This window comes from Bactrocera tryoni, chromosome 4 (genome assembly GCF_016617805.1).
Source record: "Bactrocera tryoni isolate S06 chromosome 4, CSIRO_BtryS06_freeze2, whole genome shotgun sequence".
NCBI classification, from domain to species: Eukaryota; Metazoa; Arthropoda; class Insecta; order Diptera; family Tephritidae; genus Bactrocera; species Bactrocera tryoni.
In genome coordinates this window covers 45,777,690-45,805,428 of record NC_052502.1, presented here as the reverse complement: position 1 = coordinate 45,805,428, position 27,739 = coordinate 45,777,690, and the positions used below count along the sequence as shown (strand labels likewise).

General features: G+C 36.2%; 1 protein-coding gene across 1 annotated transcript in view; it reads left to right on the top strand.

The window, feature by feature from the left end:
• The window catches only part of LOC120776175 (tumor necrosis factor receptor superfamily member wengen), a 65,880-nt gene that overhangs the window by 19,234 nt on the left and 18,907 nt on the right, over positions 1–27,739 (top strand). Inside the window, exons 2-3 of the mRNA XM_040106788.1 lie at positions 12,541–13,440; positions 15,237–15,447. Of these exons, the coding sequence (XP_039962722.1) occupies positions 12,544–13,440; positions 15,237–15,447 (1,108 nt within the window). The 5' untranslated portion in view covers positions 12,541–12,543. The remainder of the gene's footprint in view (positions 1–12,540; positions 13,441–15,236; positions 15,448–27,739) is intronic.

Sequence of the window (27,739 nt, the reverse complement as noted above, 5' to 3'; positions counted from 1 at the left end):
TAAATATGCAAATGCTGCTGAGTATACAAATGCAGAAGGTGTGATATACATACATATATATGTATATATAATATCCACGAACATAAGTATGTATGTATATATAGAGAGAGATTCTGGAACCCTAAAATGACTACCAATTGTATACCCTTAACAGGTTAATTAAGTTTGTCACGAAGCTTGTAACATCCTTACATAAATAAACTGTACTCAAAGGCAGAATCTCTATCTTCTCAGGGAATATATTTAGTTATTGATCTACTATTGACTTATAAACATTTTACGATGAAAAATAAATTAATATAATGTTTGTAGTACACAAGCGTTGGACAAGATGACAATATAGTTCCCACGAAAGTCGGGTCTACGTAAACGGAACGGGCCCGGATTTTTATCCGGTAATGTACTGTCAACTCGGCAGAATTCTGCCGCAAAAACAACAACAACAACACAATATGTGTCAATGACATCATAAATATGATCATACCTTAGTTAACCGATCGAACATGAGGTTTCATGACGCCTAATTAAGAGATTTCATGACCCCTAATTAAGAGATTTCGGAAGCACAAAGGACCGACTTTTAAACGGCGCAAGTGCGTTTCTTGAGAACTCTGTCACTACGATCAAACCCATAACCTAACCTAATCTATTTACTTCACCACTTCAAAAATCAATGTTTGGCTTGGATCACTATATTAAGTACGAGATATGGCATTCTAAAAACCATAGAAGTAAGTCTCCACAAAAGATTTTACAAACTTTTATAACGGCTCTATAAGGATCTCAAGTTTAAAAGCAACTATTTCTATAATTCATAAAAGAAAAGTCCACTATACACATACATAGCTGCCAAAAATGAACAAAGAATTCCGATTCTGTTTCTTCGCATAATATGAATGACAAAAATCTTGTAACCTATTGGAAATAGAACTCAATTAAGAGAGAGTATATGTAGTATGGCTTTTATATTGCGGGATTGGCAACCCTAGTGTTGCAATAGTGACTTTGAAACAACTATAGGCATTAGTGGAACAGCAGATATCCAATATTGCATGATTATTTGACTATAAAATAAATTTGTTCAGGTTGGGACCCACACGGTTTGTCAATTGCTCTAAAAATAGAAAATGACTGGTCGATAGAAATGTTGTCTACCACAGCGTGACAGGTCATGAATCGTGGATTTTGCGTATGAGCCCGAAAGTAATCAGCAATAGACTGTGTGGGTGTCTCCAGATGAGCCAAATCTAATTAAAGCTGTTCGAGGCTGTTCGAGGCTTTTATTGGATTTGGCTCATCTGGAAACACCTACACAAAGCACTTCGAAGGAAATGGTTGCTTATGTTTTCTGGAAAAACTATTCATGTCGCAACCATACCCCTAGAACAACGCAAAATAGTACATTCTGAGTGGTACACAACCATTTGTTTGTCAGTTGTCTTGCAAGAACGCAGGAAAACCAACTACTGAAGGCGCGACAATGCGAGCGCTCACACATCGTCTGAAACAACTATCCATCCGCCGCATAGTCGTGACATGGTATCAAATTACCTTTTTTGATGCCTTTAGAACGCATTTTTCGGTGATACCTCAATCAGAGTAGCAAAAATGCTGCGACAAGTGGTCAAACGCCTGCGAAAGTCTATAGATTTGATGGAGAATATTTTGAAATACAATAAACTTGTAGTGGTTATGTCTATAGATATCTATTTGTTATGTTTACGGAGTAATTTCAATAAAATAACTGTATGAATGAGCAAATATGTATGTATATTGATTGTATTCAATTCGAATATTGTACTAAGAGAGGACCACCCAAAAGCAGAGGATATTGGATATGGAAGCATAGATCATGTCACTTCCATATAACACTAACCGCTTATTTACAGTATTATTAACAGAATGTACTATCAGATATTTACGCATATGTATGTACTCAGCAAAATATCTTAATCCACCTTTAACGCAGTGAGTTTGCAACCACAGTATTTGTTTTTAAAAAATTTGCAACTTTGACGTACGCACACTTTTGCATTTATGCACACAATATGCACAACCATACGCACTGACATATATATGTACATATGTTTGTATAAGAATAATGAAATGTGGATATAAATAGCACACAGTGGCATTTTCACTTTTTTCTATTATAAATAACATAAGAAAGACATCTTTATGCTAATCTTAGCATTACTCTTCACACTGAAGCCATGGTAAATATGTTTTTCCTACGTTTTCTTTTTTTACGAACACGAGTCATGTGTATTTACTGCCAGACAGCTGTGCATTTAGCGAGGAAAACACTCAAGTGTTTGGGTGCCGCAATATGCAGACAGTTTTCTACAACAACATTTTGCATAACAATGTACCAAAACGCTTACATATACATATGTACAGACATGTAGGTTTATATATGCATTTAATATATGTATATGTACATATATATTATATATTATAAATAATTTTTTTTATTTTTAAAATTCATTTCATTGCCTTTTTAAATATTTTTAAAACATATTTCGCAAATTTATTTATAGTGATTTGTATTCAGTCTACGCTGCTTGGCAATTTGACAAAATATATGATTTGCGAATTTCTTTTATCGAAGTATGTGTTTGCTTTAATTGTTGTACAAGTCAAATTTTGTTCAGTTTTGGTGAATTGCCAATAAAATATGCCGCCCCATTAAGTAAATGGATTAGCTCAATCAACACGCTTGTCCATCAAAGTTGAAAAGTAGGCGCTACGTTGGACAAGATATGTATTCTTTTATATACAAACAAACATAATAACAGTATAAATGTATTTATAAATATTTGTGAGCACTTATGCACAGTATTAATGTGATTGCGCTGAGGCAAATTTGTAATCTGTCTGAATGTGTTTTTAATTGGAAGATTTGTTATTTGTGTTGTGTGACTTCAAGGACGTTCAAAAACGTGCAGTATCTCTACAAAAATAGACTTGTAATAAGTATTGATGTTCAGTTTTGAATTCTTGACATACAAACATATTTCAATTCGAATAAATTTCTTGATTATTTAAAGATTTTCAGACTAATTTCATATTTAATGCGAGACTAATTGAGTCAATTAGAGTTTAAAATGGTAATAAAAGGTTTTGGAAGCAATTTAAGAAGACAAAGGCATGTATTGGTTAGTAATGTTTGATGCACAACATATTTTCTCTCGGGACGAAGTCGCTGGAGAAGAAACGCAGACGGTTTTTCAGCGTTACTTTACGGTGTTTTTATTTATTTCCCTCCCAAAAAACTCCTCAAAAAATCGATTTTTTGAAGCTTCTAAAGCAGGCTCCCCCCTTAAGGTGCTGTCTGGTAAGCTTCATGCGATGCTACGGGAACACAGCGGTGTTTCTCAGGCAGACATTAAGGTATCAGTAAACGTTTTGCCTCAACGTGCAGTCGTTTTCATTCCGACAACAGAGAGGCAATACATATTTGTGCGATGAAAGTTGGTGACTATTATTAGCAGACTCATTTGGGTGTCTGGCTGGAAACTGCAGGGTTTATGAACTTGCAAGAGGCGAACCCAATTACATTAGAGCCGATTACACCGGTTGTCCCATCCCGGTCTAGCACTGAACTTAAGAGACCACGCGTGAACTTAACAGGCGTTGGTAGAGGGCCAGCTCTTGTGCGACTGCGAGATACTTCTAGTCTATAATAGAACGCTGTAGATCCACTGAAATACGAGCATGTACCAAGATTCATATTTTCGCAACGATAGATATTCATACACTTCAGGCACACTTTTAGTAAAGTGAGGTAAAATATCCAATATTTTAATTCGCCATCTTCCGACTTTGAACGACCGAAGTTGAAAAGTATCGGCAGTCTACTTTCGGCGAATCAGGAGATAAATATAACTTGTATTACCATAGTCGCCTCATTAAATTGGTGGTTGGCTGAAGGCACTTTGTCAAATTACAAGGACCTTTATAATCAATACATTGTAATCAATACATTGGAGCTTTAGGTATCACAACGAACTGGAAGAAATTAAGAAAGATATTTTTTGCGAATCCATTTAAAGCCATTGCAAGATCACAATATTCGTTTAAGTGACAGAATTTCCTCAGAACTTAAAACTAGAAATTGAAGGACGCTCTGAATTTAGACTTTTTACAATTTGACCAAAAAATAATAATAAGAAATGCCTCCTTATATAATGGAACACCGGAAACTGCAGGCATAAATAGGTGTGGAAAAGGAAGGCGCTGTTGATAGGATATCAGTTGCCGTGAACTATTCAGAATAATACTATAGTTCTCTAAGTAATTTCGAGCTACAGTGAGTAGTGATTTAATAACCCTAAGAAAGCATTCAAGAACTTCAAGCCCGGAAAATCAGTGTTTGAATTTCAAATATACATACAAATAAGGAGTCTCCTCTACATGAATTTATATATGGGAGATAGCAAAACCCTTTGGCCATATACCTTCATATTTAGATATAGTTATGCTTAGCCGTGGTTGACCCGGAAAGGAAGCTACTAGTACTCGGGGCGCATACGAAAACCAAGTCATAGCCGACGGGGAAAACCATAATTTCAATTTCCGATTGGAATTAATTATGCAGTACGCAAAGTATGTAAGAATGCAAGTAGACTGCGTGGACTATGTAGCAATACTACATAAAACGAATAACTAAAATTAATTAAAATGCATATGCAACAACAACAAGCACTTCAACGTTGTCCACAAAAGGGAAATTGTAAAAACCAAAAACAAAGTTCAAGCAATAACAGTACTTGGCCTACGACAAGCGAGTGACCAAGTTGGACAGCAAGTGCTTCGAATTTCCATTGTTATGCTCTGCAGAGTTGTGTTGCCAGCAAGGCAAGGAAGGGGAAAGCAACGATGGGACTGGGCAGCATTGCTGCACTTTTCGCCGTTAAGCGTGTGTGTAGCCATGAGTTGAGGACTTAAATGAATTGTTATACTGTCAATTGATTGGCGATCGACTTTTCGACCACAATTGAAGGCAAGTTGCGTGCGGTCGACGGCGGTGCGCCAGCGCGATTCGGTCAACTCAATTTGCTTTTAAGTACTTGAAGAGGAGAAGGCGAAATACAGAAGCGGGAAGCGCAAATAATTAGTTTTTAATATTTTCCAGAGGGTCAGCATACTCTTTAGATAAATGAGTTCAACTCTTAAGAATGTCACGCTGTCAAATTCAGCGTATAAATTAAAAGTCTGTAAGTTTGGATGCTATTATTTTGTAGTTATGACAGAACGTTTACGTCGCAGCGCCGAATATGCAATATATAGTACATGGCCGTATGTACATACATATGTATGTATGTATCTATGTATGTATCTCAAAATTTTGTTACTGTAGCCAATCGTATGTAAGTATATTGTATGTATGTATATATGCCCGTACAACATTACGATCATCGTAAGAGTACCAACAACAATCGTTGAATTCTCTGCGCCGTGCATAACTACGCTCGGCTTTGCCTTTGGGTCGCATCAATTTACGGTGCCGGTGGTTATTGTACATAGCTAATTTTAATTAAATATTTCTTCCTGTTGTTTTCAACCATACTTTTTTCCATTCTGCGCTAACATACTTATAACTACAACAACAATAACAGCATAGCAGTAACGACAACCAACCATGAAACGCGCCACATTAACATCAAGTGTTGAGCTGGGTTTTGAATTTCAGTTTGGAAAAATTTTACACACACACATAAATATTCATTTACATATGTCCTTACATACATATGGATATGTTTGAATCCATAAATTTATGCATGTATATTGTATTATATTAGTAATACTAAGCGACCGATCATTTTAACATACTCTATCGGTAGGTTATGTCCACAACTACACACATACATACATGTACAAATGCATAATATGACGGGCATTGTATGTCTAAATATATATGTATATCTCTGCACATATGTATGTACATATATAAATGTTTATGAAGGTAATATTTTCCCTTTTGTCACTAATGTTGCAACTAATGCCTTTGCCGCAGCGCTAACGTCGTTGATGGCGATGACGTTGACGTTGATGGTCTGTCGTTTCTAATGGCCGGTCATTGGGGAACTTCAAATTGCGGGAAAATTATATTTTAGTTTCGTTGAGGAAACGTAAAGACAGTGACGTGACGATATTTTTTGTAAATCTATCTCAAAAACGTATTTTTTTAAAATGGCAATGCTGAGAAAAAAGTAAGAAAAGCTTAAAATATGAAAAAGCAGTTCAATATTTTCCAAAAAAAAATTGTTTTCGAAATGTTCATATAAACAAAATTTTTTTTATTTCATTCATGCCCCAAAGCAGTGAACTCGCCCCTGGGCTCTACATTCTTTATACCACAGATCTTCCAGTGATCGACTCTACAATAACGTAAGCCTATGCTGATGATACTGCACTATTAGCAAAAGGTGGCAACCCTACTACTGCTTCAAGAAAACTGCAGATGCAATTGAATGCTTTAGAACTGTGGCTCACTAAAGGAACATTGATATCAACACCGAAAAGTCCGTACAAGTAGTATATACACTCAAGCACAAAACTTGCTCTCAAGTGGCTTTATATGGTCAGTTGTTACCAACAAACACATGTGAAACATATTTGAGGATTGCAATTGATAAGAACCGTACTTGAAAAGATCACGTAAAAATAAAAAGAACTTAACCAAGATTAAAGTTGGCTCAACTAAGACTGGTTCCTTAGACCAAGATTTCGCCTCAGTCTGAAGAATAATAATAAATAAAAGGAATTCAAGCTTTTCAAAATAAAGTTCTGCACACGATAGTGTGGGCTCCTTTCTATGTGAGAAACGGTGCCTTCCACCGGAATCTAAAGTTCTCCACTGTAAAGAACATAAACAAAGAATTCAGCAGACGTTACCTCTTCCGTTTGCAACATCATGAAAATATATTTGCGATTCAACTGCTGGACAAAAGTTTACAACGTAGAATTGCAAAGATTTCACTCGCTAGATCTCTCCTTTCGATTCTATTAATGTATAAAATTTTATCATACATATTTACGCCACAATGTATGCTTTATTTGTCCAATGATCGCTATTGGTGTTTGTTCGGGGAGATAAACCCAAAGCCTGTGACACGTGCCGCAATCTACGCATTTCACAGTTCGAGTTTACTTTCTGATTGATTGATCATGTAATATTCTGGGTATTCATATTCATCAAAACCGTTGAAGCACCCATTTATTTAGTGTCAACAACGCCACTGTGCGCACACTTTACAAAACGGAAGTATGATATGCTGTCATATTGACAACAGACAACGAGTGGACAGTTTGGCATAAACACGAGTAAAATCACAAAGTCGCTAATGCACGAAAACGCACGTTTGTCTATGATCATGTAATTGGTAGTTCGAAAACAAGTTGTCAATAAAAATTAAGTAAAATTGAATCAAATAAATTAAATAAAATAACATAAAATAAAATAAAATAAAATAAAATAAAATAAAATAAAATGGAATAAAATAAAATAAAATAAAATAAAATAAAATATAATAAAATTAAATAAAATGGAATAAAAATAAAATAAAATAAAATAAAATAAAATAAAAAATAAAAAATAAAATAAAATAAAAATAAAATAAAATAAAATATAATATAAAATAAAATAAATAAAATAAAATAAAATAAAATAAAATAAAATAAAATAAAATAAAATAAAAAATAAAATAAAATAAAATAAAATAAAAAAATAAAATAAAAAAAAATAAAAATAAAATAAAATAAAATAATAAAATAAAATAAAATAAATAAAAAAAAAATAAAAAAAAATTAATAAAATAAAAATAAATAAAATAAAAAAAAAAAATAAATTAAAAAAAATTAAAATAAAATGAAATGAAATGAAATGACAATTTAGTAAATTAAAATCAAATACAATAAATAATGAAATAATAAATAAAATAAAATAAATAAAAACTGAAAAAAAAAAATATAAAAAAAAAAAAATTATTAAAAAAAAATTACAAATTGTTTTTAAAATAAAATTAATTGAATAAAAAGAAAAATTAAGTAAATTAAAACAAAACATAATGAAAGGTAAAATAAAATAAACTATATTAAAGAAAAAAAACAAATGAAAAAAATAAAACAAATTAAAATAATTTAAAATAAAGTTAAATAAAACAAAATACATTGAAAAAATAAAACATTTAAAGAAAAAAAATTTAATACTAAGTAACATAAACAAATAAAGAAAATTAATCGAAAAAATTAAAAAAAAAAATTATACGACAACCAAAATAAACCGTAAAAAATTAAAGTGCTATATGAATTTTAAATTAAAATTTATTATAATTATCTAAAATTAAAATTAAATTTTATACCGAAATTAACTTGATAAAAAATTCATAAAATCCTTAAAAAACTAGTATTGTAGACCTAATGCTCTCCTCCCCGAGTAAAAAAACTATAACGTCTTCTTGTTGTAAAGCTCGATTTGGCCTTTAAAAATTCACTAACCATTTACCTTCTTGACTACTTGACTTGACTGTATTGACTGTTTAACCACCATATATAAAGTCAGAAAACGAAAAGAGCTTCTTAGTTAAACCTCACCAGCATATTTCAAATGAAAAACTTGTTTCTGAACCAACCTGTATCTGCTGCAGGAACACTAGCGCACGTTACGCGCTTAGAAATATGAATTTTACAAATTTCACGCGCGATCGGCGTTGGTCAACGTGCGCGACCGGCAATCACCAGTGGAAATGGCATGGAAATGGATAAAAGCAAAAACAACACGTGAAAAAAACAGCCACGGAATATGCTAGAAAAACATGCGAGGCTAAACAAAAAGAGAAACAAATAAATGTGTATGCAAATAATTTTGATTGCGTATGACCGGAGCGCACACAACTTGTCGGGTTTGCCGTTGTTTGTTTGTTTGCGCGTTTGAGTGCGCGCTCGTGCATTTATCAGCGTTAAGCGGCCTAAGCAAATACAGTATGTGCAATAAATATATGGACAGGAGGTGCTTATGTATATATACATACATGTTTGTATGTACGTATGCATGTACGTCAGCTTGGTGCAATTGCTGACTTTTAGCTGGGGTGACAACAAGAAAAAAAATATTGTGATTTTTTTCATGAATTTGTTGTTGCAAAACAACTTAAAATTTTTATTTCAATACAAACATTTTGTATTTACACTAAAAATTCTATAACTTATCATTTGTACTACATTTTCAAAAATAAATATTTGCGAGTTTGTTTGAAAACCGCTAATATTTGCAGACCCTTTCTGAGAAACGCCGTTTTGTCATAAATTTCTTTTGAAGATCACATCTTTTATCACATTTCTTATATAAATTTTACTAGCGCCGCCTACAGTTTCTTATCCAGTGAAATGACCTAATGACGGCAGACCCACTTCTCTATCACAAGCAGACGTTCACTTTTGCATAATCCGTAGAATGAGGAATGATCTTAATTTAGAAGATGTCAAATCACATTGCACGTTTTTACAAGTCCTATATTTACTACATTGTAGCATGCTTACTAATTCATTGTACATAGAGGGGTTATATTTACACACGACATTAAAAATTAGATTTATATACATATATACTAATGTGTATACTCGATTTAGTGGATTAGTTCGTGTGTTTCTTGTGAACATTTAGTGTCGTGTACATGAGTCAATTTTATTAGCTTGAAGTTCAAATCTGTGCTGACCCTCGGTCAGTCCATAGGCAGCAAAAGTATTAAATGAGCAATTAAAGTGAATTCAAACGCTGATACTTTGTAGTGGCGCAGAGTTGCCAACAATCCTAATGAAATATGTAAATTAGCAGATTTTTTTTAAATAGTTTGAGCTGCAGAGCTGAGTAGAGAAAGTACAATCTTCTACAAGAGTGTTTAACTGCTGGCGTACGCCAATGATATCGATATCATTGTCCATAACAACCGCGTAGTTAGTTCCTGCTTTCTCCAGGTTGGATAAAGAAGCGAAGCAAATGGGTCTGATAGTGAACGAGGGCAAGACCTGTCATCAAACAACCACTCGTCGCATTCGCGACTTGGCTCCCACCTCACTGTTGGCAGTTATAACAACGAAGTCGTAGATAATTTCGCCTATTTGGAACCAGCGTTAACATCAACAACAATGTCAGTCTCGAAATCCAACGCAGAATCACTCTTGCCAACAGGTGCTACTTCGGACTGAGTAGGCAATTCAGAAGTGAAGTCCTCTCTCGACGAACAAAGACCAAACTCTACAAGTCGCACATCTTTCTCGTCGTGCTATATGTTGCAGAGGCATGGACGATGACAGCATCTGAAGAGTCGACGTTACGAGTTTTCAATAGGAAGGTTTAGCGGAAGTATTGCCAATAGCGAATACCGTAGTCGGTGGAACGAAGAGCTGTATGAGATAAACAACGACTTTGGCATGGTTCAGCGAACTAAAAGATAGCGGCTACGCTGGGTTGATCATGTCGTCCGAATAGATGAACACACTTCAGAGTGTTCGACGCAGTATCCGCCGGAGGAAGCAGAGGCAGCAGAGAGAGAGGAAGACTTCCACTGCGTTTGAAATACCAGGTGGAGAAGTACACTTGGAATCTTCAATTGGCTCCATGCAGTGAAAAGGAAGAACGACTGGCGCGCTGTACTCGGCTATAACCGCGTATGCGATGTCAACGTTAAAGAAACTTACACAGAAAGGTTAAATATAAATATTTTTGAAACCAAAAGTCGTTTTTGTATACAAAGAAGAATTAAGATTTCTTCAAATACAATTCAGTTCTTTTTTCAAGTAGTGTTCCAAGCTTAAACTCTCCAGCGGCTGCGATAGTTAAGCTCCGTGGTTGCCATGGAAATATTATCAGTAGGTTCTCATTAGTACTCTGTGAATTTAGTTATAATTGCTCTAAATCTTGAGAAGCTAGTTATAGTCAGATAAAGGTTATAGGTTACAATTGTGGCTTCAGTGAGTTATCGGAACTTCGCCAATGGATTCTGAATTTTAGATATTCAAAATTTTTTATAGGTAAAACTTCTGATATCTTGCTGATTTGGTGAAACTTTTCATCTGTTTGATATGTACTTGGTCTACAAACAAAAGCAAGATTTTTGGAAAAGCGGTCCTTAATAAATTATATCTTGACGGTCGTCATCAAAAGAGTACAGTCTCCGTATATTTCATGTAAGCGCCCTTTACACTACGCGATTTGTCGTCCAAGAACAAAACGCGAATGGCCAACCGAGATTGTTCCTTTTCATTTTTATAAAATCCGCAGACATGTCCTGTGCCAGACACGGTCCGAACAAGTCTACAAGTCAAATTAAGCTGAAATTTTGAAAGTAGCCGCCTAGAAGACCATATTGTCGATAGCTCTTTTGCGACAGCGGAGATCTCAGGCGGGTAGGCGGTTATTCATCGGACACCCCTCGGCAGCAAAAGGCAAATTTATAGAGAATCTTGCAAAAAGAAGAAATGAGGTTTTAAGAAATATATAAGTATTTGCTGAGAAAACAACTCTAATTCTTCGAAAATTGTTTGAGGTTAAAATCTCCAAAAGAATAGTCTCTAAAATATTCAAAATCGCCTCAAGAATCTGTCGAGTTTCCAATTGCCTTAGCAACTCTATATAAAATCATGCCGACACTAAATTGTTTAATGCTTCTGGGAAAATCCATTTTCAGCGCATTCTAAACGCATTGCAATTGACAACCCTCCGCGTGAGTAATAGCAGAATTGGAGTTGAAATTGCACGCCGCTAATGAATGGAACTATTAACTACATATGAACATGCATGGAATAGTTTTGTGTATAGTATATACGATGAGGACTACTTCGCCGACATTGGAGCAGATAAATAAAGAAATAGCTAAATATGTATAACCTTGTGTATCTCTCATGGGAAATTTTCACCCTGAAATAATTTTATACTATGAAGAATTATAATGTCACTGCATTAGTACTGTAGTGCAAATCTCTTACATGCTTTAAAGGGTATTTTTGAGAATTAAAAAAGGACTATTACATATCGTCACCTAAAATATAAAATAACATAAACATTTTCATAAGTTGACAGGCGAAGGAAAAGTGTTATAATAGAAACCATTCATACTGTAACAAAATTTGAGTTTTGGTTATAAAATGGTTATGTAATAGTTATATTGATGGTTATATAATGGTTACATATAGGTTATAAGGTTATATATAGGTTATATTGATGGAGTTGATTAAACTGAGCGGTTACACTGAGCAGATTGTAACTCTAAATATTTTTGAGGCATCGATTTACAATTTTACTATGTTATTTGTATAGGTATATCCTACCGAAAAATTAAAAAAATATTTTTGATGATATTAGATGGGCCTCTCAAAATCGAAATTTAATAAAATTTTAAATTTAAACGCTTTATTATGGTAAAAAAAATCTGTTAACATTATTTAAAAATATTCCTTCTGGGAAGGAATTGCAAAAAATTTAAATATAATTGTAAAAATATAAATAAAATACTTATAGCTTTCATTTTCTGATTTCAGATAATGTCGATTCGAACCACGACGACACATGCCTGTCCAACAACGACCACGCCCACATATCGTACCCCTTCACCCCACAACATTATGCACACACACTTAGCAACAACAGCGGCAATGTCTAATTTAAGTACGAGTAATGTAAATGATAACCGCCCAACAACAAACAACACCCGACAGCACACGACGACCCTCCTTAATACGATGTACACACAAGCGGAGAGCATCAGTTGGCGTTTGCGCCAGTATTGCATAGAGGCCATAACAGCGAATAGCAGACGAAGAAGAAGAAGGCGTGATGATAATAACAATAACAACAACAACAACAACAGCAACACCAATTACAGCGGTAGCAACTATACAACGAATTGCAGTAGCAGTAATTGCATAGAAAGCAACAACAACAACAACAATAATAATATTAGCAACAACAATAACAATTACGCATATAGCACACCTTCGAATGCGGCGCTACCTGACGCTGATCATAACAACAACAATAACAACAGCTATATGAGTAACAATAACAATGATAATACTAGCAGCAGCAGCAATAATAGAAACTTAAGTAAAACAACAACAACAACAACAATGCTAAGTTCACCCGCAATACAAGTGTACAATGTGATTGCGCAAAGCTTAAGTAGTTCTTCCACGGCGTTCACCTACATCACGGCTTTGCTGCTGCTCGCCACGCTATGTTCCTTCTGCGCTGCCTCACCCTGCGACCGGAACAGCTGGTGGGACCCGGTAAAGGACAAATGTATTCCGTGTACTGTGTGCGAGGACGGTCTGATACCGTTGCGTCCGTGTCAATTTCAATGTGACACGATATGCGGTTCCATCTACGATCTGAAGATCGATTGGTTGGTGCTGGCGAAAACGGAGCCCAACTGGAAGGAGGTGAGTAGTTGATGTTTCAACTGATCAATTTTCAATTTTGGTAGATATGTATTGAGCCGAGAAAATTGTTAGTTAGTGCTAAGGAATATTCCAGATGACTTCACTTTTATTCGAAAAATTGCATTTGTAGCCCGAATCTAGGATCAATAATCGCAGTTAGCATAAACTTTTTATATAACCTTACTTTATGACGGGAACGGGAATCGAATCGTTGGTATTCTGGGCAGATTTCGTACTCAACCCCCTCAGTTTCGATGACGATAAGCAAAGAATTTTGTTTTTAATTCTATGAAGTTGTCCTCTAGCCGATTGAGTGGTGGCGACATATAAACGAATACTTACATGTATCGGGTTTTTCAATAAGAGCGATACAAAAGTATTTTTGAAATAAAACAAAAACGCTTGGAGAAGTCCAGACGCTGAAGCCGATTTTCGACGGTTTTCAAGCACAAATCGACCGATACTGCTGCAATTTCACGTTCGATATTCGTACCAAGTTCATCATTCGTTGCTGGCTTGTTAGCATAGACCATAGACTGGACGTAGCGCCACAGGAAATAGTCTAACTGCGTCAAATCGCACAACCGAGTACTAGACCATTTCATGAGATAAGATATTCACCAAACTTGGTTTGCAATAAATCGATTGTGATCACATATTGTTCAAGTTCACATCGGGCTAAAAAGTGAAAGCGGTAGCGATTCCCTTTAACAGTAACGTGCCGGTCTTGAAGTACGGCCCATTGACACCGCCGCCACACCAAGCCGTCTTTTCTCGGTATGCAATGGTGACTCACGGAGTGCGTGTGGATTGCTGCCTGACCGATAACGCATATTTTGTTTATTGACGAAGCCATTCAGCCATAAATGAACCTCATCGCTGAAGATGATTTTTCCAATTCACGCACATACGACGATTCTGGTGGTCAAGCGGGTTCAGTTTTTGCGCCATTTTGATCTTTTAAGTATGTAGGCCAAAATCTTTTTGCAAAATTCGTCACAACGAAGTTACAGAGATGCCCAACGGTTGAGAACGACGTGTGAGAGACTGATTTGGGTCTTCCTCAATTGATGCGCTAGCGGCAGCAATAGTCTTGACACTACGGGTACTTCTTTGTCTCACTGGCACAACAACATTTTGTACTGAGCCTGTGGATTCAAGTTTTTCTACTAGACGCTCAATTGTTGATCTCACAGGACGATTATGACGATCATAAATTGAACGTAGTGCTCTTAAAGTCGAGTTCACTGACTCCGAATTTCGGTAGTAAATTTTACTAAATTCGACTAGTTGTTGGATCGTATATCTTTCCATGATGAAATGACAAATTTTACTGAAGAGAAATGTCAAGAGAGCGGCAAAAAATATGGCGTAGTTTGCTGTCCCTATCGGTCTACTTTTGTAGTGTCCTTATTGAAAAAACCGTTATTGAAAGTTTCGACAGTTTTAGTTATTGATATGTATCTTGCTTAAGGGGTTACATTTGTTTTCGGGCTTCATAAAACTAGTATTTTTAATTACCTTATCTAATACATGTCTAGAATATTGTTCCAAATGTTTAAGTTGATCTGAATAATAGTTTTGGAGATGCTCAAAGTCAGCTATATAGTGACTTAAAATATGTCATTTCGTTATTTGGAGAAAAAAAAATTATTGAAAAATTCAAGAAACACATGTAATACCTTAGCATATTTCCTGTAGAAACCCCGAAAACCTTTACTGTCTGCTGAGTTCCCCATTAGAGACTCGACAGTCAAACCTAAAATAAAAATCTTAATTTTCAAATACTCCACTAGCGCCGAAAGGATGAGGACAACTATGATTTGGAGCAGCAATTGACACACGAGGAATTACAGCAATTGCAGGACGGCTCACTGCCGATGGATTGGCAGACAATGGCGCTTTTTATGGCCGTATTGGCGTGCTTAATCTTCTTCATCATAGCCGCTGGCATTTTGGTGCATCATATGCGGCAATGGCGGCGTATGGAGCGTCGTCTCGATCAAGGTGAGTGAATGCTTGAAAATGTGCATAAATTCCTTCACACAAGCTTAATTGCGTAGAATAATAGAAAAAAAAATAAAATTAAAAATCTTAAAGAGTGAGAAGGGAAAAAATTATGAGCAGTAGATATCATTGTGCGCAATTAAATTCTATCACCCGGCTTATGATTGCTATAATAGGCGCATAAAACTCTTAACCAAAATGCATTCGTATTAATTACCAGCTACTTCCACACTCTACTCATGCGCGTTTCATTTTTATGAACTCCACACACCTGCGCTCATAAAATTTTGCCTGATTTGATGTTGGCCATAAATTGGCACTATCTAATGCGTATTTCCTGCACGCTGGGGAGTCTGCCGTAAAGCGATACAAATTTATTTATTGCCATTGTAACTTCACCATGGCAACTCTGCATGGAATTTTTTTTTACGATTCTGCAGCAAGCTTACGAAGTTGCACAGCATACAGGCTGTGTATATAGGCTTATGCCAACCGCAGGCTAATAATTTATAACCATAAAATTATGTACAAAGTCACACTGTGGATCGGATATGCATAGCTTGCAAGTTAGGGTGATCCTTAAATATAGGGAGACAAACTTTTGGCAAATTTCTCATACCGTTAGCGATATAGTCGAAGATATCACACAAATAAGTGGTTGAGTTTGGGAAAAATAACTCGTTTTTTTTTGTTTAAGTGTCACCCTAATGTATATAGAAAATTACATAGCCTCTCTTGCATTATGCGCATAGAAAAATACTGTAGAATTTCAATTGTTCAAGCAAGTATCCTTAGACACTGACCTCTACGCACGTGCAGCTCATAAATACATATATTATATTTTTTTCCATATTCTCACTCCGTACTTCCTGCCCGTCGTTCCCACCAACGAACAAGAATTTCTTTGTAACTTTCTAACTATAATTCCCTCTGCATTCAATCATAATTTATTCCGCGCACGTTCACCGCTGCTATGGCTGTATGAGATCTTGCTCGCGGGGGTTCTAAGTAAGCAGCGATCTTTGCATTGATCTTTGGCAAAGAACTACTTATTTACTACGCGCGCCCAATCCACTTACGCCACAGTGGATATTATTATACAGTAGCGGCTAATGTCAGCGCGTCAGAAACTCGTTTGTAAGCATAAATGTTGCCACTTATTTGTGAATTGTGAGTGAGTGCTTAAAATTCCTGTCACATACTCCTGCCTAGATGTTGCTCTAGGCTTCTCTTTGTTTACCTAACGTTTTACTATTTTTGTTGCTGGTGGTTTATTCCTTTAAAGCGCGTTCAACTGATCTTGTGTGCCCGCAGCTAGCAGCCTTTGAGGTTAACTTAAAGTCACTGTACCCGTGTAAACAATATTTATATTCTCTATTATTACTTATTTACTGGCATTTGTTGACAGTGGTGGGGTGATGTTATCTTCAAAGAGGGTTGGAACGTGCGGAAATGTTTGTTGAGTTAAATAATGAACGTTAGACGAGGCAATCTGATATTTCACAAATCTCTTTGCGATCTTGTACTGGAAACTAGTTACACAATGTATTCTCTGTTGGGAGCTTATTTACTTATACAATATATTATATAAATTACCCGGAAATTGTAAATAAACGCAAAATATTTAATTATTCATCAATATTTATTTTGTCGCCTTCAAAGAAATTCCCACCAGATGTAATACACTTATACCAACGATTTTTCCAGTCGGCGAAACTCTTTTCATAAGCACTTTTTGGGATGGCCTACAGCTCTTTCAGCGAATTTTGGTTTATCTCTCCACGGAGTGGCAGTTTCAGTTTGGGGAACAATAAAAAATCACACGGAACCAAATCTGGTGAATGCGGTGATTGTTTGATGGTATTCATTGCGTTTTTGGCTTTAAATTCGGTCACCAGCGTGGCTCGATCCCATGATGCATTATCATTGGGTAAAATCCATGAATTGTTCTTCCCCAATTTCGGACGTTTTCGACGGATGTTCTCAAGTAAATGCCTCAATAGGGCTAAATAGAATTCCTTATTGACCGTCTGTCCCTCCGGAACAAACTCATGATGCACCAAACCACGAATATCGAAAATAACAATGAGCATCACCTTGATTTTTGAGCGACTTTGGCATGTTTTTTTGGTTTCTGCTCGTTTTTTCTCTCCATTCCGATGATCTTTGACTTGCTTGCATGCCGAAATCATGAACCCATGCAGTCAGTCAGCAGTTATAATATACTCCATAAATGTGGGATCGGAATTCGCACGATCAGCATGTCCAAAGAGACCTGTTTACGAAACTGTTTTAGAAAAAAAAAATCAGCTTTATCGGGACGAGTCGAGCAAGAACTTGTTTCATACCCAAAATATCCTCCAAAATCATTGGTCTTCGTTTGTTTCGTTTGTTATTATAACGTCAGAAAATGTTCGCCAAATAATGTTATGGACTACTGCCAAATGGGCAGCTGTTCGAAGAATATAAATTGAGTATCATTTGGGTCCGTTTCGGTTAGTTATACATGATTGTTGTGGAAATACGAATCATGGTTGTCATTGTTGTTGTTGGTCCAATAAAAAATATGTTTTAGATTAGTAATGGCGATACTACTTCAGATATAATACGTGATCTAGCTAAGTAGAATCTGAGTAGATCGCCTTAGTAACGGAATTAGATAGCATTACTGCGATCGACTACAAACTCACTATTAACTTTAAGAAACATTATTTTGGTAACAAAAGTGTAGTTATCTATATGTCCGAACTGGTTTCAATCATTTCTACACACTCCTTAAATTGGAAGCCGATCTCAATATTAGTGGGAGATATTCTCAGGAGATTTGATGACCTTAAGCTCGAAGGTACAGAAGAGGAATATTTTATCTTTCACTTATGAGGATAATTCTTAGGCGCCATTACCGGATTTAGAAACTGCTGTTACAACAACAAAAACAACAAAACAACAAAAATAGAAATATATTTTGAGTATCCCTCACGGCAATTGATAACAAGTTTTACTATTTGGAAGTGAAGTAATTTGCATTGTCTTTGCGTCAAAATTGAAATGAACTCTTAGAACAGTTTAATATCAAGAGAGCTGTCATACAGGATTATTACTTTCTCTTAATGTCAAATAAAACTTTCGGGACTATTATTATACTCATTATTTTACCTCTATGCTATAGAAGTATGAAAGATGTCACTACTCTAAAAAGCGTTTCTTTGATGTTTGTCCGAACGATTCCGTGAAAGATGAGTGTGCGGTACTGGGGTGAAGTACCTCCAACACGGGAAAGGTGGAAAGGTTAAGGATGATAATTATTTTGCTGTTCGAAAACATTCGTACACTCTTACTTTAATAGAATCCGTTGCGTTGGGTAGTAACATAGGAAAGAGGAAAGCTTCATTTATATGGGTAGAATAGGCCAAACGGGATGAAGATCATACTATGAGCATTCAAATATCCACTGATTGAGTGGTGACTACTACTCAATGAAAGAAATATTATATAGTACTCCACGTGCGATCTTTGATCAGCCATCTAACCTAACCTAATCTAACTACTCAATGAATAAAAACCGAAATCAGCACTCAAGAATATAAAATTAGTATACTTACGAAAACAAGCGCTCAAATTCCACAAAGAAATACTTGGAAAAATGTTTCAACATTTCCCAAAACATACCACACCAAAGGCGGTGAAATCAAAGTTGGAATGCACACACATACAATATAGTATTTGCCACTAGCACAAATTCAGAAAACTGCACTTACAGTATGCAACTCCTGGCGTTGCCTCAGTTCAGACTCGCACGTTCTTCCTTGGCCCCACATTGACGCGCCCTTGGAAGACAGCGCACCGCGTTGTTTGTCCAGCATAATAAATTAGTTACGGCGAATTGAGCAGTATCGAAACATACTTAGGCAAATACATACAGTGTTTGTAAGTTTGTGTATACTTGATTGCCACAATTACTATTTCAATGGTTGGAGGTTTTTTCTTTCAAAATACGGCTTCGAAATTCCGCTAACGATTTGTGACAACAAAAGCGTTCAATATGAATTGAAATCGTATAAAGCTTACTATAAGGCTTACACGTTTACGAGAAGGAATGAAAAACTTTTCGCTGAAAGCAAGCACGTGACTTGAAGAAGGCTTGAGAAATTTTGGGCGCAACGCTTTGACTGAGTAGTATGGCGAAGAGAAATGGAGCTGGGGTGCTTGAGGAATTTTGCCGCTACTTGTTGGCACAAACAACTTTGGGTGCGCTTTTTTAAATGGAAATTTATTTTTTTAATCGTGTTAATTACACATTACCGTTCATTACTGGCAAGCGTTTTCGATTTCTCAAGAAACGAGTGTTGTAAGTACAGGTTAAATTACATTTCGCCAAAAATATTTTTATTGACTAAGGAAGTGCTAGTTGTACATATGTACTAATACATTAATACATATATGTACATTTGTATGTATGAATACACTTTCGTTGTCGTGATTCGCTCTATCACTTGTTATTTTATGCTGCAACAGTTGTCACTTGCCACATAATTGGTTAATGAGTTGCCAGTTTTTGCGGTCAACTTACACACTTATAATTGAGGTGATTGAAAAATGATGATTTACAAAATGTTTAACAACTGTTAGCACTTTTAAGCGCTCGTGAAAATAATTAGCATGTCTTATTTTCAAAAAAATTATAGTAAAAAATGAATTCAATTACAGTCAGAGGCTTTCTAATATTGATTTATTGCCCGGAAAAAGGTTATAAAATATGTTTCTGTAATTTAGGAAATTATTAAGAATATAAAAAAAATAAAAACGTTAATATCGACAGCAACGAGCCGTCACAGATACCCTTCTAATAGTTGTGAATGTTATAAAAATATGCTTATCTTGATTTCGATCGGTCATGTGGGGTTGGACTGAACTCTCAAAGATGACCATCATCCCGTTTACGAGACGCAGGTCCCTGCCCGGCCGCAGGAACCTCTTGGGGGCAGAGAGATAGAGATGAGTAATGCCTTGGAAGGATTTGGTAGAGGTAACTTAATCTCTTTCCAGCACATTAAGGACTTAAGCGGCGAAATACTAAAGGCTCTTCTATCAAGCGATAGCATTACGAAAGCGTGAACTTCGCCAAGAAGTTCAAGGCTACCCTCGATTCCGCTCTCGAGCTACTGCCTAGAGGTAGTGCAATCAAGTGGTACACCGACGGCTCGAAAACATCAAAGGGAATCTGTCCCAGCACCAAGCATCAAACTCGCCATGTCTATGGGAAGTTTTCCGAGCATATTCCAAGCAGAGGCCTTTGTTATAAATCGGTGCTTAGAGATAAACCTCCAACGTAACTATCGTAATGAAGATATGTATATTCATACTCAGCGGCAGTCAAGCGGCATTTAAAACGATCTCTGTGTACGAGATCGAATCACTACTGGCATCCACCAACATGGTAGGACCCGAACCTTTCACAAAGGAGCTGCTTCGCAAGGATGAATGAGTGGGAAGGGAGGGTTATTGGCAACAAATCCAAGGCATGCACCATGCCAAGTTGTGGTTACAACCCTAAAGGTTGAAATATGTAATCAACCTGGACTAACTGAGCTTCTTGTCGTATTTTACACTAACCATTATAAGCTTAAGAAGCATTTATATAACATGGGCTTAGCTTGTTATGCAAATTACCGGTTCTGCGACATGGAGCGTGAAACTCCAGAAGAGTATGTTCCAAAAAGGGATCTCGTCGCTTTAATAGAACCTTACAGTTTATTGGAATTTATCAGTAGGCTGAGGCTAAGTGAGTCGATGTGACTTAGGAGAGGGTACAACAGACTTTAGGTCGCGGTCCAATTCTCATTTTTTTTATCTAATCTAATGGATCGGTCACTTCGTAGCCGTGAAAAATAATCTTTGCCGGATAGACAGGTGGTCAGGACTAAATCGACTCAGTTCGTCGAGGTTATGTATATACATATATGGTGCATATACTTTAAGAGTCTCCGACTCCGAGTCACAAACTTTGTGGAAAACTAAATAAGCAGTGTTCAGGGTATAAATGTATAATTTTTTAACCTGGCTATCAAAACTTGAACCTCAAATTCAATAACACGTCACTCAAATGCCTTAAATTTGACTTTGAATCGATGATGATTATCGTTTATTCAAAATAATTTATACTTCTATCTTCGACCAGAGCATTACCACTCAAAGTAGTGAGCATGTGAAGAATACATCATTTAATTTTTAGGAATCACAAATAATTACAATAAAGAGCGAACATTTTTTTATAAAAACATTAATACGCAGAACTAAACTTTGAACAAAAATTATGACCCACTCAACTTCTTAAAAAACAAAAATAACAAAAAACAAGAATAAATATCAAGAAATTTCGCTTCCCAGCCACTTAATTCCTTCCAACTTGCATATTTGTCTGCCCACAAAGCATTGACGTTTTTATGCGCTCTCAACTTCAATTGTCCTTGACAGTGATTTTCAGCAGAAAATCCAAGCGAGCCACCAAATAATCGTCTGCTCATACAGACATACATACATATGTCTGCAGCTTAAGAAATATCAGCAATTTGTATAAACTTTGTAGGTTATGGCATATGTGCACATAAATAATATCTTGTTCACGGTCTACTGGCACCTTGGCCGCAACTAAATAATATTTTGTGGCGCTCAATGAGCCAACGCGTTTGGTAATGTATGGATGTCTTCGGAAGCCACAGAGTTTTTGTAGTAGTGCTGAGTCCCAAGGCGAATATGTGCTTGTTTATGGATGCCCATACACCATGGCAACCATAGATTGGTATATATGTACATACATATGTGCATACATATATTTATGTTGAAGAACATACATTCCTGCCTCCCTAAACGCGTATCATCGCTTCGTTGTTAGTTTTCAACAACTGTTGCACCCTCAAAATATCTCAAAATGTGTGCTCGCTTATCCCACAGTCTATGCTGAAAATAAAATGTTGACCTTATATGGAAAAAAATTACAAAAAGCACTTGCGGTAATCAAAAATATGGTTTCAGTTTGGTAAAGGGGCTAAAGTTTTTGCAGTAGTTTTAGTACCCGAATACAGCATGTTGAAACGAAGTATGTTTCGAAGCGTATCCCATACAAATTCGAAATAAAGAAGACTTTCCTTTCCCTTTTTCTTCAAAGAGGGCTGTCTGAAGTTGAGTGTGTGCAAGACTTTGAAATTTCAGCGAATAATAGTGTTCTGAAACAGCACTTTAGAGTTTATGGTGGAGTCCATACAAGTATGTTTTTCTTAACTAAAATTTTCCTATTATTAAAGAGTTAGTTTGGGTAACGTTGTGTTTCAGCTGATAGAATGAAATACACTGGGAGTTTATGGTTTTATTGTTCGAACAATAAAAATAGAAAAATTTAAGAGCCGATAGATGGCACGGTGTCAAAGAAAGATATTTTTTCATGTCCTCATGGAAAATTAAGCATACTCAATTAAACTGCATCCAGTATTAGTTATTCCACAATTCTGACCATCAAACCGAACCTAGAACTCCTACATAGAAGATTTTACAGGATTCGAGTCGTTTTCGAACGGCAGATGGTTTTATGAGGTGCTTTTCCGTTCCCATGACAGTTTGGTCTAAATAATCGGAACCGACCCGGACAACATGAGGTGCTTGTTTGTGTCAAAAAGAAGCTACGGGATTTAATATTTTCTGTCTGAGGCGAACTCTATCTTCCGCGCCGTCTTATCAGCATTCGATGAGTCCTTTTAGAACTTTATTGAAGTTTTGCTCGTTATGTAGGCATATCGTCATTATTTCTGCATCTTTACTACAGATATGAGTTCGTTTTACGGAGGATGCATTTTTGGGGAACAATTTACTCTATTCCGGAGGCATAATTAAGTAGCACCGACGATTTCTATTGGCAGTCGGTTATTATTAATATTTACAATGCCTGACCTCATATCATATCGCAAATTTATATATAGTATATGTATATATATATACTTATATATGTAAGATCGGCTATAACTCTACAAGAATTAATATATGCCCAAACCAACTGCATGCGAACCACGGATAACTGTGAAATGTTTACCTAATCCACCAGCGAGGCAATAACATATCTACAACAATATATTGCTTCAGCGATTTGCTGCCACGACTGTTTATCTGCTAGCTACTTCTGACTAAAGTTTAAGCGTTCCTAAGCACACTGGCGCACTTTCATACACACATACATATAAACATTTCATACGTACAAATATAGCTACATTTGTAAACACATTCTCGTAAATAAAAGTATTTGCGCAGCTACCGCCTCACCTGAATGACTCGCGAAAAAGGCGCAAAGGGTGAAAGCTTCACCTTAAAATATAAACAAACCGTTCTGTTTACAGGCCTCCGTATGCGCGTGTGGGTGCGATCACTGCATTATTGTTGCTGCCACACGACTGCCAGTGTGAGCTTCCTCCGCGCGGAAGACACGCCACAGCCTTTACCACTTCCACAGCTTCCACTGACAGTTCATAAATAATTATGAACTCTTGTGCTTTGAAGCGAGAAGTTGTTGTTGTAATTGTTGTTGATGTTTTGTTTTTGTTGAAAACTTGCAGCCAGCCAGTAGCCATATGCTACATGTTGCTTGTTTTCGTCGATGTTGCTACGTTCTGTTGCTTTTTATACCTTGAACGGGGCATAGTCGTATTAAGTGTGTTATGTGATTTGTAGTACTCAGAAAGAAAACATCGGAGACGGCAAAAATTATATATTTAAATGATCAGCGTAGCAAGCTGAGTCTATTTAGCTACGCCCATATGTCTGACCCCGCCTGTATACACTCGAACTAGTCTCTCAGTTTTTGAGGTATCGGTCTCAAATTGGGCAGACGTTTTTTTCTCTCCAAGAATTTCCTCATTTGTCAGAACCACCGATGACCCAGTTTTTGAGATATCGAACTGAATTTTAGTACATGTTTTTTTCCCTCCAAGAAATTTCTCATTTGTCGAAACCACCGATAATGAATCACTACATGATACAACTCCCATGTAAGCTGAGCAATCAAAATAAAGTTCTTGTGAGGAAGACTCTTTTATTGGACAACATATCTTCACGAAATTTGACAAGAATTATTATTTAAGGAAACACTATAATCTCAAAACATATTGTTCAGTTCGGCGCACTATAACATATAGCTGCCATACAAACTGAACGATCGAAATAAATAGCTTATACGAAAATCTTTCTTATTTGACAAGATATCTTCACGAAACTTGGCTTGCCTTATTATCCAGGACAATGTTACAATCTCCAAAGAAATTGTTCAGATCGGCGCACTATAACATATAGCTGCCATACAAACTGAACGATCGAAATAAATATCTTATATGCAAATCTTTTTTATTTGACAAGATATCTTCACGAAACTTGGCTTGCCTTATTGTCTAAGACAATGGTTCAATCTCCGAAGAAATTGTTCAGATCGGACCTCTATAGCATATAGCTGCCATACAAACAGAACGATCGAAAAAAGTTCTTGCATTAAAACTTCTTTACTTGTCAAGGGTATTATAGCCGCGGTGCAACCGAAGTTAATATATTTTCTTGTTCATTGTTGTTGTTGCTTTTGTTGTTGTAATTACTTTTTTGTTGCTTTCATTAGTTTTTTGTTTATACGGTAGTTCATTAAAATTGTAAATTCAGATTGCTTAGCTACTGCTTGCCTTTCGACTTCTGACTCTATGCCGGATTCGGCTACTGTGTAGCCACGATCGTTGTTTGGCTGCAAGCGCTTGCACACATACAAACAATATGCATGTGGGTGTGTTAGTGGTTGTTTTAGCTGCTCTAAACAACTTGTCTTGCAGCTTCCACTTGCGTGGCACAAATTTGCTGATATACAACAACAACAGTATACATATATACAATGTATATTATACATACATATAGCATATAGCATATGCACATCTGCCAACAGCTGAAAGATGAATGGCATGCACCACTTCCACCCACTAAAACTAATAATTCTTATTCAGCGAAGATTTCTACAAGAAAAACACAAGTACACTTGTGAAAAAAATAAGTGGAAACATAAAAAATCTCGCCGCTACTTTTTATTGCCACACACAAGCAAACACACACACACATACACATACATACGGCGTGAATTATGCATTTGCTGCTGCAGCAGTGCAATTTTTCTTAATTTTATTGCTTTTGTATTTTTGCCGCGTTGCCACTGTGGCTCATTCCTTCCAACATTTTATTTGTTTGTGAATTTATGAGCTATTTTGATTTGTAGTTCGCTCATTTGGAGATTTAACAAGATCAACTAGAGGAGGCTGAATGGCTGTCCCGTGTCGTGGACGGTGGTTCCGAGTGACTTATGTGCTGCGCGCATATTAAGCAAGAAATATATGCAGACATACATATATTTGGCCACAAGCGCATAACATAAGCTGAAACATAACAACAACAAAAATAGCATTTTCTCTGATTTCAAATTTCAAAAACTATGTTAGATAATTTTTTGATTTTTTTCGATTTCTTTTTTTTTGAAATTTCTTATTTATGTTTTTCGTTTGTTTATGTTTTGAGCTTTCACCTTTTTCCCCAAATTTCTTTGTATTCACACAACAATGTGCAGAATTGTGAATTGAAAGTTAGGAAAATGAGCAATGTTAAAATTAGTTTTCGAAATTCGAAAATAAACATGTGTGCCCCCATTTTGTGCGGCGGTACGTGCGCTGGCCACGGGCTGTAGAGCCCCAGTGTGTTCAGGAAGTCGGAGGTCACATTTCACACCATGGGCGCTAAAGCGTGGCGTTGAAAACTATATTAATTACGGCATGCTTTATTTATGGGTCAGCTAATAATTTTCCACGTACTTTTTTCACTTTGATTCACAGCAAGTGGAATGCATTGCCGATGATTGATATCGTGTGTGCATAACGGCAAATGATGAAGTGGATTTTATTTTAGTCATTTTTCAAATACGCTTGATTGTTTTCAAAATTTATGGTGCTAGTTTAATAAATTTCGAATAATAGCGTGTGATTTCGTGTGCAATAAAAATGTCGTAAAACAAACAGATAATATTTAATGGGAACACAGCTGTCTTGGTTAAAATAATGTATTAAAAAAATAAAATTGCCAAAAATGTGTCTGAAATTTATTATTATAAAGTGAACTTTCAATATGTACATAGGTTAGAGAATTGGTACTAATAGGATTCTTACTGAGCCAATATCGGTAAATTATGAACACTGAAATTCAACTTATAAGAGGTTTTATATTTTAGGTTAAAAGTTCTTATTACTAAAATTACATATCAGAATACTCAACTATCAAACCTAGTTTGAAACTGAGGACCTGGCCAACGACATTGCCTCTTATACGAAAGTACTACTGGCGGCAAAAAATAGTCAGATTTTTTACTTTAAAACCCATTCTTCGACCATCAACATAAACTGATGATCAACACGTTAATAAAATAAAGGAATTAGTGCTTGAGGATATACGATCGCTTCGTTGGAATATCGGAGGGATCAGAGAAAACCATTTTGAAAAATCGTCTGCGACTAAGAATAGTGAAAGCACGATTGGTTCCAAAATGACTCATTTGTATTGAAACAACAACGTCGCTTTCCGACTACCAGGATATCATGAAACGTATTATTACTGGCCATGAGTCCTAGGTCTATGCTTAAAAACCGGAAACAGACGATCAATAGGCCGAATAACGTGGCAAAGGTTCAGCCAAAAAAAAAAAAAACAAGTCAGAGCAGGCCAAACGCCAAGATTATGTTGACAGTTTTCTGCAATTATCGTGGTGTGGTGCACTCCGAATTCCTCTGACTGGCCAAACTATCAACAAGGCCTATTATTTGACCGTTATACGTCGTTTACGTGAAGCTATTCGTAAAAAGAGGACGGAATTATGGCCATAATCGGCGTAATATTCGCAACGTCGCTTCAGACCTAGCAGTAATTATCGGATAATATCAGACCGAAGACCTACTCCAGCACGCAGTGAAGAAAATATAGCAGTCGTAGCTGAGAGTGTACACGAAGACTGGGGAGAGTCGATTCGACGCCGTTCGCAACAACTCGGACTGACGTATGGAACGACTTGGCGCATTTTACGTCGGGATCTTAAATGAAAGCGTACAAAATACAGCTTGTTCAAGAACTGAAGCCGCTCGAAATTGAAGCTCATGATCTCGGCTACATTTGGTTTCAACAAGACGGCGCCACTTCCCACACATCGCATCAATCAATGGATTTATTGAGAGAACACTTCCGGGAGCAG